Source organism: Aythya ferina (assembly GCF_964211825.1).
Source record: "Aythya ferina genome assembly, chromosome: 3".
In the NCBI taxonomy this organism is placed as follows: Eukaryota; Metazoa; Chordata; class Aves; order Anseriformes; family Anatidae; genus Aythya; species Aythya ferina.
This window is the reverse complement of record NC_140298.1, coordinates 91,744,034-91,762,586: the sequence shown is the minus strand read 5'-3', so window position 1 is coordinate 91,762,586 and position 18,553 is coordinate 91,744,034. Positions and strand designations below refer to the sequence as shown.

At 37.5% G+C, this 18,553-nt stretch overlaps 1 protein-coding gene across 3 annotated transcripts in view; it reads right to left on the bottom strand.

The window, feature by feature from the left end:
* Nucleotides 1–18,553, bottom strand: part of EYS (eyes shut homolog) — a 723,774-nt gene that overhangs the window by 260,925 nt on the left and 444,296 nt on the right. For all 3 annotated transcript variants that reach the window (XM_084512624.1, XM_084512623.1, XM_084512622.1), the window contains one exon: nt 8,651–8,801. In XM_084512624.1, coding sequence (XP_084368750.1) covers nt 8,651–8,801 — 151 coding nt within the window. The remainder of the gene's footprint in view (nt 1–8,650; nt 8,802–18,553) is intronic.

Here is an 18,553-nt window from a genome sequence, read left to right as displayed (position 1 = left end):
GCCAGCAAGTCTATTTTCCATGAGAGACAATTTCCTAAAGGTTGTAATAAGGAATATAAGTAGCAAAACACGGAACAGTATGACATAAAGAATCAGTGTAATTCATTAAAAGGAAGTTATGCTTCCCTGATTATTAGAATTCCTTGAACACATTAATGGTCATATACAATAGGGTCATCAGATTAATATATCTCATTTTATTACCAAATATATTTTGCCACAGTTCCCCACCAAAAGTTTTTATAGAAAACTAATTGTCATGGGAAACACAGGAAGGTCTTTTTTTCAGGTTAATGAACTGGTTAAAAGATAAGAAACAAAAATTACAAATATTAGGTCAGTTTTCACACTGGTCAGATGTCACAAATACCATCAACTGAATCCAGTGTTGTTAAATACATTCAGAAATTATCTGAGAATGTAGCAAGTGCTGAGGTGAAAATGTTTGCTGATCTACAGCCATACAGAACAGTCAAAACAACAGCTCCCTGCAAAGCACTGCAGAACCAACTCTTCACTCAAGAGAGAGGACCACTGATTTCATTAATTGCATGAGAGCAGAGCATGTAGACCATGGCTTCTCAACCTAAATATGAGATGAGTGGGGATGAATGTGACAGCAGTCCATAAAATGACTGACACGTAGAATACACATTTTTTTGTGATGTAACAACTATCTATCTCGTCTCTCTCTGTACATATTTACATACAAGCATGTAAATATATAAAATAGCTTGTGGAAGAATAACAAAAGCTTTTAATTATCGTAAGTATTTTGATGATGCTAAGACAGGTCTGGAGTATACCTTAAATAGGTCATTAGAAAGAAAAAAAACTTTTCAGAATCCAAGGAGAAATCAGACATTCTTCAGGATGTACCATGCATTTCAAACCATCAAGCACTCTGAAAAAGCCTTTCTCAATACTGTAATCACAAACCGGACAACAGAGCTGCCTTAGGAGAAATACAATGTGGAAGGGAAATCAAAATGAAAGGGTATGGCAAAATTACAAGGACAAATATTTTAATCTGTAATCTCTTTTTAGGAAAAATAGGGGCACTGAAATTGATGAGAACAGGAGCAGCTCATGGTTTCAGTGGTGTACCACTGAAACCACAAGACATTGCATAGAAGAGTCAACACTGCTTGCTTTCATATATATGCTTTCATACCATGGCAGAACCTCAGATTCAAGGTACAGTGAAATACAAGCACAGAGCCACTACAAGCTGTGCACTTATATTCCACTACACCTTGAGAGAAGATTAATGCCTAGCAACTAGGCTCCCACACAGTATATTCTGAGCTACAGCTTAAACTCATGGAGCAGATGATGCTTTAAATTGTATCAAATATGAAATAATATTTGAACAATTGCCAAGCAGATTTCTGATTTCCAAAAAAAAAAAAGCAAAACAGACTACAACCCATGCACAGGTCTGACTATATACAGTGGTCCAAAAAAATCCACCCAAAACCAATGGAAAATTAAACAAGTCATTTTACACTTAGGGGACTATAACCACATCTGTCTATCTAACTGGACATAAGCATGTTAAAATTTTGACAAAATAAAATGTTTTTTATAAATCGTATGATTATTAATGATTAAGTATGAAAATTTCAGATTGCTGTGGAACAACAGCAAATCTGTGGATATTCAAGACCTGATCCCTTCAAGGTTTTAAGCTAGCCACTCTTGTTTATACCACTGCACCAAACAACTGCAGTAATGCAGCAGTCCCGTATGTGCTTGTAATCCTCTGAAAGATGGATGTCCTGTCTTTTTGTCAGATTCTCCAGGAATCTTCTCAGCTGCAACACTGGCCCAGAAGGCATTAACTGGGTCAGAACCACCGACAGCAACTTTAATTTGCTCACACCCGATGACTACTGTAGCAGTACACTGAAGCATCATATAAATATAATATTATTATAAATTATTCTGTGACAGTTACTGTCAGAGCCCCATTCTGCAGCTTTATCAGATAAGGTGAATGCCAGACAATCAAACCTGAATACTGTGCACAGATTGTACTAAATTCTCCCATTGCTTTGCAATACTCTGGCAAGGGAAATGGGTCATAAACTATGTCTAACTAGGCAGTTACAGAGGGTTTACTGTTGCTTCAGCCTATGGAAGCACAGCAGCTGTACATACAACAAACTGCCTTCAGATCATTACAAATTAAGGGTCTAATTCTGCATGTTGTAATACCCGTTTTACATTGTCTGTATATTCACTGAATGCCGTTGAATTTAGTGGATGAATACAATGATTGCAACAGAAAAGATATAATTCTATACATTTTAGCAAACATTTATTAAAATATTTGTTTATATCTACATATAGTAATACCTGCGAATATTCTGAAGCTAAGTAGTTTCACAGCAAAATATAATTGTGATATCACACTGACTTTTTTTCATACAAGACTGTATGTTTTCTATGTGTGTATTTAAAACACGTGCCCACAAAAAAGCACACCCAGGCATGGGCCAGTAGTCTAATCAAGAGAATTTACGCGTAGAATTATCTCAATTTCATCTCAGCCATAACACCAACACACTACAACCCTGAGCATATCACCCAATTATCTGTTGCATTTCCCCATTGGCAATATGGAGATACCAGTGCTTGCATATAAATTTGCATGCTTTCTGCTTCATCTTTTACCCTTATTTTATTTAGAAAATTATTCTCCTGGTACAGAAGCTTCTTTTTCTTTTGAAACTTCTCTTTGAATATTTAAGTTTAATTATGGAGATTTGTTTATGTTGAAAAGGAATATGGAGATATAATGACATTTCACATTCCCAATACTAAAATACTATTAAGTCTAGAAATATAAATTACTGGAGCAATTATAGCAGCAGAAATAACACTATTACTGCAATCAACTATTGCTGTAGGTATTTGAAAACAACCTTTAATTTCCCTTCAAGTGTACCAATCTTATCTTCTCTGCAGAGGAACAAGCTATTGTAAACAATTAATGACACTAAACCTAGCATGAAATTAATTATTCTGAAACATGTCTTGAGATTTCAAAATACATTTTTTTTTTCAATTTCTGATTTGAATATCTTCTTTTTTGTGTGTGTAATTTGGTTTATATGCCCCCATTGTTGACTTTTAAGTATTAGAAAAAAGCTATCATAAACACCTTAAAAAAACTAAGATGAAGCTATTAAACTGTTTAGCTGATTTAACTGTTTACCTATTTGTTATACATGACAAATCTGAAGTACACCTTTTATACTCTTCAACTACGAAACAGGATATAATTTTAGAATAACTAATAAACAAAACTGTGGGAGAAATGGAGATTTTCACTCTACAGAGTCTGCAGCATGAGATCTCTGCCAGCCAGCTATTTGTAAAATAACTGCGTAGCTTTTCTTCTGACCAGGTCTGTTTTACTACACTGTCATATGTACCCACTAAACGTTACAAAGGAGTTTACAGAGAGTCATAAAAACAATTTGTGTGTGTGAAAGTTTGCAGTGCTTGAACTTGGATGAATTCATCCAAGATGTTTCAACGTATTTCAGTGTTACCTAGTTTTCCATGCATATTTTCAGATCCTCAACATCCAATTCATATTTAGCTAAATATTTTTGTCTATCTTTGTCTTGTAGGTATATATAGTCAGAGAACTATAGCCGTGTATCAGGTGCAGGTGTCATGGTGTTGGTGGAAAGGGGCTGAAGGGCCTCTGTGAGGAAAGGCTGGGCCTGCCCCATGCTGGACACAGCTGGTTCCAGATGTTTCCAACAGCCACACTGGGCCCAGCAGCCAAAATGGTGGAACTTCTGGGGAATTTATTAAAAAAAAATAATAAAAAAATATGGTACAACTCCATGAACCATGAACCATGGGTCAGAGAAGGAGGGAGGAGGTGCATGAGGTGCTAGAGCAGAGGCTCCCCTGAAGCCTGTGGCACCCTGCGTCATGCAGGTGGTTATGTCCCAATGGGCACTGCAGCCTGTGAAGAACTGTACCAGGGCAGGGGGAAAAAGCATGAGGAGGAAGGAGCAGCAGACCACAGCTCCCACCAACACATTGGTGTTGGGGAGCGGGAGGAATCAGGAATGAAGCTGAGCCTGGAAGAAAAGGTAAGGGGTATCCACTATCCTACCTTTGTTAACAGAGCCTTCCAACATGGAAGGTGATCATATTGGCCAGGCACAGTTTCCTCATGCTAAATCCTTGACTGTTCCTTTCATCCTTGCAATTGTCTCAGGAACTGAAGTGTGTCATTGGCCTGACCAGCTCCTGGTTACCCAGGTCCTCCTCCTCAGTCTTTTTAAAGATGAACATGATTTGACATTTGTTCTTTTCCAGAGAGTAGGTACCTCTTCTGATTGCTATAGTCTTTTAGATGACAGAGAGTGGCCTTGCAATAACACGAGCTACTAGCACATGCTTGCTTATGTGCATGCCATCTGGACCCATAATACTTTCTACATTCAACTTACTTAAGTAGTCCATCAGTCTGTCCTGCTCTACTCTTGACAGCATTTCTCCCCCCAACCACTGCTACTAGGCACAGTCATCTGGGAGGTCTGACAGTTTCTGATTAGTAAGGAAATCAATTAAGTAGTATAACATTGCTTCCCCAGATGTCACAAATGTTCTTTTAAACACATCGCTGCCTTGAGAGTAATATATCTGTTCTCTATAAGGCTATAATCTCTGCATTCCCAAGCTGTGGCAACAGCCAGGGAAATCAGTAGAGGGTGGTTAGGAAGGAAATTCAAACTTCTGTTGATAGCATGCAAAGTCTTTTATTACCCTGAGTGGTGGAAACATGTATATGTGGTGCTAATCAAGACTTCCAGCCTGGAAGTATTATGACTTTGTTTATTGATATTTCCCTTCAAGATGGTATATGCCAGGCAGAATGCCAATCATGTTCAGAAGAGACTCAAGACCCCTATGAGTACATACAGAGAAACAGTAACTTCTCAGTAATTCTTGTAAGACCCTAAAAAGACCCCCAATGAAAGAGTAAATGGGTACCCCTTACAGTACCCCTAATGCAGAATGGTATTAAAGAACAAAATGGAAAGCTGTCAAGGTAGCAAAAATAATTTCCCTTAATTTTTGGAAATGTAAGCCTCAACTTCTTTAGACCGAAAGGCAAAGACTAACTGTTGCACCTTGCCTTATATGTTGAGGGCACTCTGACTCTTAAGCAATGCAGAATAATAAACATACAGACCAAAACTAATTATGTGGGAAAGGTGCACAGACACCCAAGAGCTGATTAGGAAATTGCAGTATAGGAAATCCTCAGAGAATATTTTACCCTGCGGGCAGCACCAATCATATCAAACTTCACTAATAAAGAAAGGAAAAGGGGTCTAGGATGGAAATCAATAATGTTGCATGAGCTTGTTCCAGTAATATGGACAAATCCGGTGTCAACATCTATGGCCCTGGTTCCTGTTAGACAGGAACCGGCATCCACTAAAGCAGTCTAGGGTCTGAAATTACTGTTCTATATAACTCCCACAAAATTGGACAGTAGGAGGGCCAACAGCCAACAGCAGAATGAACTACTCTAGTGAGAGAAGGAGCTCATCTAAAACAAGACAATGCATTATTAGGGAGATACCACAGGTATCACGAGGGTCATTATCAGACTTGACACCAAGAGTGATCAGAGCATTTGCCAGGAAGAGCTGAGTCCCAGCTGGAGCTGAAATTTCCCTTGAAGCAAACTGCAGGATCAAGGTCAGAAACAGACCTTCTCTGTTTTGGGGATGGTGAAGGTTTTACAATAGCAACCTGACTGCCTGGGTCAAAGCTGACAAGAAAGAAACGTCCAGGAGTGGTTTTCTGCTGCTGGGAATGAATAGTCAAAATAAAAAGAACTTGGAGAGATTGTTCTCCATTACCAGACAAAAGGGAAGCATACAGCCTTTATACACTGCACATGGCTTATAGCCAACACAATTTAATGGGAAAACCAAGGAAAATCAAACTTGCCGAAAGCTAAAAAAAAAAAAAAAAAAAAAAAAAAAGAACAAAATGAGACACTAAGAAAAGATAAAAATGAGCACAGAAATCATAAAGGAGAAAGGAAAATGAAGGAAAATAAAAGGTTTAGGTAATCTCAAACAGAAAGCAGTAAACTGCAAAAAAGTGTCATGGAAAACTGAAGAGGCAACTGGAGAGGCAACTGATAGTTTAAGATGCATTTTTACCATTTGGGACACTTAATGAACATACCCCTACTAGTACTCAGGAAGTGTAAAGTATCACCAGCTCGAGCACTTACAGTTGTCCCACAATGCTGTTTTTACCTCATCTAAATAAAAAAACATAGACCATAACATAATAAACATGATAAACATAAAAGCATAGACCATAACATAATAATAACATAGACCATAACCTAATAATCCTGCATTAAGAACAGAATAATCTATTGCCACATACTTGAAGAAAGCTCATCTTGTTAAGAGTCCAACACAGGTACAGGCAATATGTTTTAGCAGTAAATTACCCGTAAAACATTGTGTTTTATTGTTATTTTAACTTGCATAAGGTAAACTTCTTGTCCTGGATTTTATTTCGCCTTTGGCTGGTGAAAAGCTTTTTACTATCTCAGACTTACTTCTCACACACACCATCATTAAGTACAGCCCTCAAACAAATTGCTTCTTTACCTTCTCCTAAATACCCTCCAGGGACTGAACTTCTCTAAATCTTCAATGCAGCCTCTTTAGAGATCCCCCAAAATATTTCACTTAGGTTTTGCAAGAAATGTCATTTAAACATTGATGGTGCTATTTCCTTCTTTCGTGTTAGTTTAGAATACTTCTTGAAGATAGATTCCTACAGTAAATTAAACTTTATATGCAACAAATATGATAAAATATTCCATACAAATGGTTAGTTGAATATGAATGTTTGAATTAAGGGAAAAGTTATATGATTGCAAAAGCTATTTGACATGTTCTCTTAATACCAGTACATAGTATTTAGAAGTATAATTTTGGATGAGTATTTTACTACTCTAAAAGCACCTACTCACAAGAACATTTAAATTGGATTTCAACGGCATTGCCACTCCATTGGTTACTATGTAATTTATTATAAGCAAAATGCAATCTAGAAATGCTGCATTACAAAAACAGCATCAAAAACACATCTGTGCTTGAAGGTACTGTATTCACCTCATGATAAGGTGACCTTCACCTGCCAAAGAGCAGAACAGAAATGAAGAGGTTAAAACAATTGTCACAGGGTGAAGCCTACCCAAAAGTAAGGCTCAGAAAAATGAAATTTTGGTTACATGTGTTAAGCTCTGATTATGACTGTTCTATGTGCAGGGAAAATAAACACCACAGATTAACTTTGTTACAGCCATGGGGCCACGAGTACCCAAGACCACTGCTCAGATAAATGAGATCTGGTCTATGCTGACCCAGTACTAACAGTTCAGTGTATTCCACTATGTGTGGAAAACAAATAAAGACTCACAGATAAACTTTGTTATGTAATGATAAACAATTTTACCTTCTTGTACCACAGTTGGGATATAAGATTAGGGGGTGAAATCAACCACCTAGCAACACTGCTTGCCCTTAGGTAAGGGGAATGTCAGGGGTTGTCTTGGGGCTATGTGACTAGAAAGGCCTCTGGCACCTGATGCTGACAATTTAATTTGCCAAAGCAATAAACACTTAAGAAAGCAGTCCCTTGGGAATGGAGGGGTTCTCCATACTGAGAAATCTGATGAGACGTGGAAGGCTGAGCCATCTGGGAACTGCTCCATACAGGGGCTGCACTTCTGGAAGATGGAGTCGATGTTTACCTCCAATCTCAACTGGATTACAGGGCTGGGGCTTTGATCGACATGAATGTGAAGAGTGCGAGTGTCATAGGATAGAAATTAGTGTCTATAATCATCTTGCTCTGCAAGAACATCAAAGTCACCAAGTGATGTCTGTTACTGTGACTACCCTACCCCAAATTCCTCCGTAACAACACAGTACTGATCCACTTCTCTCCAGCCCTCTGCATGCCCTCGTATGTACTCTCATCACCATTTTCACAGCTTACTTCTTCCCTAACTCTGTGTTAGTCCTCTTGAGCATTAATTCTCATCCGCACATACACCCTTACCATACTACAAGAATAGCCCCACACAAGAATAGCCCCCCACTACAAGAATAGCCCCACATAGCCCCTGTTCCATACTTGTCAGCCCTGGATGCAGTTCCACAGCTTCTCTCTCCTCTCATTTTTAGACACACCTTTCTGTGTCAGGACAGGGTGCAAACAGAGGTCCTCTCTGGTTTTGAAACCCAGTGCTATTATACTTTCCACATCTTCATAAAACAAGCACCTGAGCCAACAGGTGCCTTCTCCAAATTTGTTCGTATTTACTCCCTAACTCTGCCTACTCAAGGCAAAAAGGATTGCAGATGAAGTTGCAGTGCTGTTTCTCTTCACTTACTGAAGTCCCAGGCACCAGCAAAACTGCAGCACGCTCATACCTTGGATGTAATCCTCAAAAGAGTGTAAGAAATTTCTATTTGTGTATAATTTAAATTTCTTCAATTATGTTTTATTCAATAAACCATTCCTGAAATAAAAATATCTTAAAATAAACAATGATAAAAAATACCTGTTTTGTTGCATAAGGATGAGGCAAGCCACCGAAGAATACGGATCCTGTTTCAAGCCAATACGAACTGGACCAGAAATTGCTAGGCACCCTTGTCTTCGCAGATATCTCCAGGACTGACATTTCTGCTTCACATGGCACCATGCCTTGCCTGCATAAATTTTGAAATGGAGACATTTTACCACCATATACAGTTTACATTAATGTTTATCTGACAAATTAATTAAGCTGTGTCATGGTAAAGCTGGGTAAAGCTAAGCTCTTGTACTTTTGCCTTTCTGATTCTCTCCCATATCCCACCTGGAGAGAGGGAGCAAGCAGCCATGTGGGGCTGAGCTGCCTGCTGGTGCCAAACCAAAAGAGGCTGTTACTAAATCAATGAGTAAAGAAAATCAAGTAAATAACTGTTTTGGTATTAAAGACTATCAACACAAAAGAAGCTGTTTAATAAGCTGTAAGTTGGCATGTGATTGGGGCTTGAACTTCTATTAAGATGAAATCATATTGGAAATCTAAGCAGTGTAATTGCTAAAAAAGTCAAAACATAGTGAATGAATTAAAAAGTTAGACCATTTTAACAGCAAATAGGTTTTTAATTTGACAGAAAAACATTTATTGACCTAAAAACTTTTAAGTATCCATTTTCACCGCACAAAAGAGATAATCCAGAAAAGCAATTTGAAATACACTGCATTTTACAGCACGCAGACCTACTGTAATCTGTAATACTTATTTTCAAAAGCGTCATTCCTAAGACTGAAAGCAGTAATATCAGGCCCTGATATTAACACATCCATTCCCTTCTCCCTCTCCCTCTCTACACATCCCTTAACAGTGTCACTCTTAACAGAATCAATACATTGTTAACAATAAACAGAAGGTGCAAAGTAAATAATTTGGTTTTCTTTCATTTATTTTTACTGACGAAAAGCTTATTTACATTCCTATAATCAACTGTCTGCAAGGCCTCAGTCTTCATGAAGAAAGACAGCATGGTGGAGAAATACCAGAACTAAAAAAGAGCCTCCCAGGTAGGGATTTCTTTCAGCAAACGAAGCAGAGGAGTTCTGGTGAAGCTCAGTGTCAAAGAATCAGTGTTCAACCAGCTGTATACCTAACAGCATGTATTTTTGTTAGGATGCTATAGATAAGGCATGAATTTAGTTTATGTTTGATAATGCAAGATCAGCTTCTGAAACAGTTAGTTACCAAAAAAAAAAAAAAAAAAAGAAAAAAAAAAAAAAAGCATTGCAAAGCAGTTTCTTCGTTATCTTCTCTAGATAATGTCATATAAAGGATTTTTCACATACCATTTGATAAGGTCTCCTATCTTTTTATTGAGAGGATGAAGACTCCACATTAGCGACATTTGCAAACAGTTCTCTGATTATTTCCTGTATAATTCTGGTTTTGTGATATATTCAGAGAAAAATGTGAATGTGGTATTAGCCTTTAAACTGAAAGGCCTATAAGCATTTTTGTAGGCAAAACAAACAACATGTCCATCGTACGGTGAATAAATTTGCATGAAAAACATAGTTTTGTTGATAAAATCAATATAAGATAAAGGAAATTACAAAGGGCTTCTGTGGGCAAAAAATTAAATTAAGGAATCAGTTGATGAGACCAAAAAAAAAATCACCTAATTTTTTACAAGTTTTTTTTGAAACTTGCTAATTATTGAATTATTATTTTTTTTTATTTTCCTGAAACTTGCTCACCTGAATGAGGGCAAGGAAGAAATTGTAGCTAGAGCTGCAATCACGGAACGAAATGTTTTCCTGCCATGTTTGGTAGATAAGCAAATGCACAGGGTGCTGCAGCACACTGTATTCATTACTTGCTTACAAAGGAAGTTTGCTGATAATGCATGTAATTTCATCCGTGCATTCTCAGTGGCTCTGTTTGCTACGATCAAGCTGTTTTTTCCTAAGGCTTGAACCCAGTGTGACAGCCTGACTGCAGTCATTCTGCAGCAGAAAGCTTTGGTGAGGGTTCTAAAGGAAAAAAGCAGTGACTTTTAAATATCTGAAATGTCTTCTCTTTCTGATAATAGGACATAATATTAATCAATAAAGGGATAACAATACTGTCATAATCTTTCTGAAATATTTTATATCAGATGTTTTAATGCACCGTAATTCTTAAGATTGGAACAGAAGAAGGTTAGGAAAGGAACTGACAGGAAGAGTTTTCATTTTTGATTTTTTTTTTAAACTCATTTACAGATGTGCTAAACAAAAGAAAGCTGACCACACAACACCTTTTTTTCCAAAATAATAAGTTACTGTTTTTCTTCTATGTATTTTGAGTTGCTAACACCGTAACTGGTTATATGACCACATGGGTTCTTCTACTATGCAAGCTTCTATTTAAAAATACAGTTCTTTTCACAGTGGCTTTAGACCTGTTTGTTAGCTCTTCCTTAAAAGCTTCTATGATGGATTTGCAGAGGTATTTTTGTGTGCATATATAAACGTATTTTGAAATTAATTCCCGGTACTTTATGTCAGAAAACAAGTTAATGCAATTCAGTAGTGTGTGAGCTGCCTTCACCCTGTGCTTGTTAGAATGTCAGCCGTGAACCTTTGATTGTGCTTGATTGAATGTAGCAGGGTCTGGCCAAATTAGAATAACAACCTTAAACCATTATTGTTTAGCATTTGCTGATGATACAATCACCGGGTCGCATATGCACTCTATGAAATTTCCATCAGGCTTTTAAAATACTTTTTCTACAATCAGCACATTGGGTGTTTTAAAAGGTCAAGTAAGAAGACAGGGCTTTTTGCATAATTATAAATGTGGAAATGCATACAGCAACAATCGAGCACTTTTGCTGGGTAAGCTACCGGTAATTGTGCCTCAGTCCAACCCAGCAGTAATAGTTCACAGATTTCTCATTTGTACTTACATAAATGTAATGATTAAATATGGGCCTATTAATTATAACCTGAAGATGAGTTCTATCTAAACAGTGTTAAATCCATTGCCCAATGCATTCCGGGTTGGAAGGACAGAAAGGTCAGATAATCATTTGATAACTGCTGGGGAAAAGGTACCTAAGCATGACAATAGCTTTATGAAATCCAAAATCTTTTACATAATGTCCTTATTTGCTGGCATTTGTCAGTGAAGATTAAACGGCATGTTTGGGATTATCATAAAATGGTAAAAAGGTAATAAAACAAATGGGGGAAGAGGAGGAGGGAAAAGGGGATGTCCAGAGAAAGTGGCGTAAAGCTCTTTTAATCTGGGTTTCCTGATAAGAAAGGTAAACCTCTTGTTCTAGAAACAAGACTGAAACTTTTACCTGCCTAGCAATTTCACTTCGAATGTGATCAAGAGTAAACAATTCACTAATTACCCTTGAAATATTTAGGATGTGATGTTAGCATTCAGTCTATTAAACAAAAACCACAGTAGGTCTGCAAACAACTGTGTCAAATATGAGTTGTGAACTGCAAGAACGAAAGAGAAGTTTTATTATCATATATGCTAAAGAAAACACACCCAAGTTCCCTGATTTTGTTGAAGACAACTAATTAATTAAAGCTCAGAAGCATATTTCATTTTCACTGTGCTTAATCACTACTTTGTAGATTTGTTAGCTTAAAAAAAAAAAATCAGAGCAACTTCCACTGTTTCCCTCTGTTTTCACCCAGCATCAAGTAGATCCTTGCAGCAGCCAGGCTGTGACCCACGGCCCGACTCCAGCCACTGATGCTGAGCCCTGCACTCACTTTGCTCCTGCCAGTCCCCCCACATAGAATGGTTGGGAGCACACACTGCTCCTGCCCCATGATGGGTAGTTAAAGACCCATAAAGGCTCCAGGAGCTGACACTGAGACCCCACTGACCCCGGTAGCTGACAACAGCCAGTGGTGCTGTACCCCTCGTCTGACTCCAGAAGCTGGCACCAATTGTCACTCACGATGGTATCCCCAGGCTTAAAGTCTGGAGGACCTCCCCTCCTCAGATCCAGAGAGCTCCAGCTGTGGACCCCCACTCACTCCAGCCGCCGGCACCACAGGCTGGGGTCCCCACACCTGTAGCTGGCATCAGCTGCACTCCCGTACCCGCAGGTCTCGTCAGCAGCTGGCACTGAGCCCTTGCAGCACACACACAGTGAGGAAGTGCTGAGCTGGTTAAGATTTAATGAGGATGTGTAAGGAGAAAGGACAGAGTGCAGACAAGTGGAGTGACTGCCGCATTTTACACACAACTGACCCCTTTTATACTTTTTTTCTGCATTTTTCCCTCTTTGCTCCTCCTTTTTGCTCTTTCCCCTGCAGTCCCCTCATGGGTTAACAGAGCTCTCTGATTCCTGCACCTCTCCCAGTCTGCCTGTCCCTGTTCACAGTTTCACCAGCCTCAAACTCCAGGCTGATCTTCCTGAAGTGGCAGCTGCAGCTTCTCCTTAGCCCATCAATTAGTGCGACAGGGAAGTTTGTTCCTTGTCATTGTCTCCATGTTTGCTTTGTTAGCTCTGTGTCTTGGTAAACTTTGTTTCTGGCTTCCCCCTTTTGCCTTAGTTTCCCTGCTGACGAGGTCCCTGAGCAGATAACCTTGAACATCCCTGCACTCTCACTGTCCTCATCAATTAGTGTGGGAGACCAGGCTTGATTCCCATCACTCCTTCCTCATTTTTTTTTTGTCACGTTTGTGTCCTTTCTTATCCCTTATGGTAGGTACTGAAGGAGCTCCTTGAGCAGATAACCATAAAGGAGCCACCACTCCCCAACCACATACCGTTACACTCATGTTATCCTGTGTACATTTATTTAGATAGGCAACATCAGTTACTCTCAGAGTCATTACGTTTTCACCCTGCAGTAAGATGCATCACTTTAGACTCCTCACATCTGCTGGTCCTGATCTTTCCCAACTGAGACACCAGGGTAACACGCTCTTTAACGTTGCAGATGAACTAATGAGTCAACAACATTTTTTTTTTTCTTGTTCCCTCTGACAGCACTTATATTTCCTGGAGTTGATTTCTCAGTCTGGTCTTGCAGAGTGAGATAACTTAATAAGTAAGGACAGTGAAATGAATGACAAGGCATCATGTAAAGGTCTCTAAGAATACGGAGAGAAAAAATCTTTGGATTACATTCTAAGTAATGAATAAATATGGTTCCTCCTTATTCTTTTCACAAAGGTTACACTTGCATTAATAAATGAAAAAGGTCCACAACATGAGGTTCTGACACATAATCATCTGTATTTTTGTCAAGTTATCCCAGTTCCTGTAAATGTTGCCACCCCTCTAGTATCACCTGTGAAACTGAAAAAATTTAGAGTAAAAGGTTAGAGTAGTTCAGGAATCATTCCTATTCTGAATGTTGCCAATGTATTCTGCAAGAAGTATTTTTATAGGCATGATCTAGGGCCTGTCAGTTGGCATCAGGTCCAGAGAACAGTCTTCAGATGATTTTATTTACTCCTATATATTTAGCTGGAGAAGTGGTCTTTGGCCACTTCTGTCTTTGCAATTTAGAGAGCTTTAAGTTTCTTGCTGCTCAATTGTAACAACCTTAAATGCTATTTACACTAATTAAATATGCATTTCTTTCAAGCTGATGCAGGCAGATGCAAGTAAAGTGTCATTTACTGAACAGCTTGGCCCAAATGAGTGAATTTGTACCCAAACATTCAGACAGCGGCAAGCTTAGAGTTGGATTTAGACTTGCAACACTGAAATTTTATTTCAAGTGAAACAGAAAGACTGCACTGCATAGGATGACACTTACACAGTGGGAATTCATATTGATACGATCTTTAAGGGTCATGATTATTTCTGGTCTCTATACCCTGTCTGCATTCTCCTCAGTGTCACTTCCACGACTGTGGCATGGGGCCACGGCAGCCACAGAACCCTGAATCCACCATTAGTATCAATGTGTGGTTTGATGTTCCCCAGATAGTAATTTATAACAAAGTTTTAAGTATGTTGCATGTTATCAGAGTCTACTGTTTTTATGTTTCTGTCCCTGCAACAAGTTTTTTCAGAAGATAAAGCAGAAAACTTTCATTTGTACAAGTGAGACTGAAGAACTCCTTTGAGATTCCAAGTAAAAGAGAGCAGCAATGACAAATTATTTTTGCATTACCTAGTGAATGAGAATAGACCACTACATGACAGAGATATGCTTCTTTGATGATCCTGAATTTTAACCTCTGAACGTCTCCTTTGATGGCAGAGTTCTGAAAAGATGTATTATGTGATTTGTACCCAAGATGTGATATGACTAACTAAACTTTTATCTTATAAAAAGGCTGTAAAACAACAGTTTGTATTAAGCTAATTGGCCATATTGTTATTACCTGTTATTATGACCAATTTAGTATAATTAAATCCACTGCATTTGATTACATTGTTAGAAAAAGGCAGTTGCTTATTCTCTGTTGACTCTCATGAAGACTATGAAAAATAATCATTCTTTGTGTAATATAAAAACCATGCACAACATATTGAGCTTTGATTTCCCGATGGCTTTTCATTCCAGATAATATTTTTTTACATAATATTGATGCAAAAGACTACATTATTTAGCTGTAAACAAATGTACTTTTGTAATATTAAAAAGATAAAAACTCCTGATGTCTAAACTTAAACTCAGCTATGCAAAAGCTGTCATTACAATTAATATGTGTTCAGCATTTTTAACAAATTAAGAATTTGGAACCTTGAAGAAGAGAAATAGCTCTCCATATTTCCACTGAGATCTCCAAAAGGTATTTGGATCTTTGTGATGTTCAATTTTCCATTTGCCAAAGCAAATACCTATGTAGATATATACATTCATGCATATGTAGAGATAATCTCTGCATTTAGTACTATAAAAGACTGACAGCAAGAAACTGACAATCTCATTAATAAGAGAAGAAAAAAAAAAAAAAGGAAAGCACTTCTAATAAAGTATTTGGAATATTTTCCCATAATTCTTTTTTTTTTTTTTATGATAGATTTTTTGTCATTGCATCAGTTTTATTTTCAATGTTTTGATTTCTTAGAAGATTTGATGAGTGCAAATTTTCTGAGATGTATATGCAAGGAAAAGGTCTACTTCCAGTATTCTCAGATTCTGGAAACTAACTGCAAGGTTAATTCCAGTTTTCTGGAATTAACTCAAATATTAATTCCAGTTTTCTCTGTAATCATTTCTCTGTTTTACTATTCTTTTTTTTTCTCTGTGAGATCTTTGTTTTTGTTGAATGAATAAAGCACTTGTTGCAGAGACTTCAGAATGGTAAAGGGTATTCTGACACGTCCAGCAATGATAGCTAAGACCTTTACTACATAATGCTCTAAATAAGTATGCTCATGCAACATTAGCAGCATAACAGCACGGCATTCTTTTTTTCTGACAGAAAACTGGTTTCTGAAATGTAAACTGCTCATTATAAGAAGATGAGATTTAAGTTAACATTTTGGAGAAATGCTAAAGTAAAGGGAGGACTGGGAATATGTATAGTAGTTACAGAGCCTGGGTCATCTCCCTAGCACTTCCAGTACATCTGTAGGTGTGGTCTGACTGCCTGCTGAAGCAAAAAGGAAAGTTCCAGCTTTTACTCCATAGGCATTCACACATTCCCTCTTTTCTCTTTGCACAGCAATCTGCACTAAGGAAATCACTCAGCTGAAAACAAAAATAGTACATATTTTTAACTGGATCATATCTCTATATGAGCTCTAGTCACTGGATAAGGTGGGTAAGAAGGAAGACAGAAAATAAAAAGCAGCTTAAACATGAAAAACAGAATAAAAATAAAATAAAATAAAATAGAGTCTCCCTGAGGCTAAAAGACTCTCTTTAATGGGACTTACCCATCTTCCATTGAAGTGACCTCCAAAAAGACCCAAAAGGAGTCTACTCTTTAAAGGTAGGTTTTGTTTAGAGCACAAAATAACCGGAGTGTAAAAAGGTAACTTTTTAAATAATGAAAATTCAGAACTAATTGTGATAGATTAAATAAGGGGTAATGTAAACATATTCTCTATCTTGAAGAAATTTCATACTATTTTTGTTGGTTCTGAACAAAACTTTCCTTCCATACTCTTACAAGGGTCATCTTAGTGTTTGCTTCCTACAGCAGGCAGAATCCTGTTTTTTTTTCCTGCGTTCTCCCAGTCCACACTGCTGCTGCAGACTTTGCAAGCTCCATCCTGTCCTTCAGGGAAGAGAAGCTTATTTGCTTTCAGAAGAAGAGCAATCTCCCTCCCTCCAGATGGCTCTGACTGAAAGTGCATCATGCAGGATAAAGCAGAAAGACAGCTTCCTTCTTACCAAGTAGGAGTTGCAGTGTGCAGTATTCACACGGCATTCTCTGAATAAACAAGACAGCTATACTGCTTGTCCTGCTCTCTGTGTGTGCCTCTATCTTCTGTGAAAAAGAATGCCTTGCATTATCTTTCAAATACTCATGCTGCCTCAGTACAAGGATTTTTATAAAACTCATGCCTTCAGGCTTCTGGATGCAATGTGCAGTGCATAACAGCATTTTTCTCCCATTACTGAGCTGGCTAATTAATTTTGTTTTTCCATATTCTGTGACACTTCTCAAATAGCAGAGCTTGAGATTTGCGGGGAAAGCATATCTAGCAAGTAAAAAGTTTTTTTGAGATAAGTGTGAATTACACTTCTTAGATGTCTGCCACTGTTCATGTAGTCAGGGTGACATGCCTAAGAGACATAGGGCTAGCAGGGTATGAAAAGAATCGTTACCCAGCTTTGTTTCAGCCTTAAACTGAAACCCCACTTGTTGGGGCTTGCCAGCCAGAATCATTTGGATACACATGTTCCTCACAATACTGTGGTTTTAGGCAGAGGTGGCCATAGCAGAATGTACCTTAGAAAGATGTTGAAGAAATCCAAGTTTGATTCAAATTAAGTTTGTGGCTTTCTGAACAAAATTCTGATCAAAATTCTGAAATAGATGAGGTCAAGTTAATGACTCTTTGGTGGTCAAATGGGTGGTTACGGTGGTTACTTCTTGACTGAAACTCTACACCCAAGAAATTTTATCTGCAGTAAAAATGGTAGCTTACGTTATCTTATCCTCTAATATTCAAGTGATGTAAGAATTATCTGTGAAGGGGAAAAGAAATTCTATTAAATATCTTTAAATGCTACACTATTTTTCCCCCCATAAGTTCCGTTTGTGATGTCTGTTGTATTTGCTCTTATTAAATATGCATATATTGTGTAAAATATATTGGCATCAGATGTGAAAACATGAGAACTTAAAATCACTATTTTTTAGGAAGTCAAAGGGCAGAGCACATTTAAGTATATAAAAATAAAAAGATTGTCTGTATTGTGTACATTAGGTATGCTTTCTAAATAACTATTCAGAAATTGGATACTATTATGTTTTATTATTTCTCCATAAGTAAAAGTTATTTCAAATGTATAAAAGATGTCAACTACTTCATTTTAAAATTAGCAATTTGGGCTATTCTGAGAATGAAAAGTCTGGGAAATTAATAGTGTGAAGAATAGAGTTAAAAGCTTCTGTACAGATCAATGGGATATCATAGGATTTAAATGTGCTTAAACATAGAACCAGTTAAGGATATGTCCTCAGGTAAAGCCTTTGGCAAATACATAAAATGTTGAAAAAGTATTTCTAAAAGATAGGGAATTTTGTGCTATGCAGCAGTAAGAGTTGTTTCTTTGCTTTTCTACTGAAAAGGAACAAAGAAAGGCAACTGTAAGTAAGGAAAAATGATAGTTTCAGAATCTAGAAATAAAAATACAGTTTTGTTTCTTATTATAATGACACTTCAAAGAAGAGCTGATGGCTTTAGTAAAGCAGTTCTACTAAGTTTAAGATGTTCTCTTTTCAGAAAACAAAACAAAAACAAAAATGGTCAAAACACTAAAAACTAGTACTTTG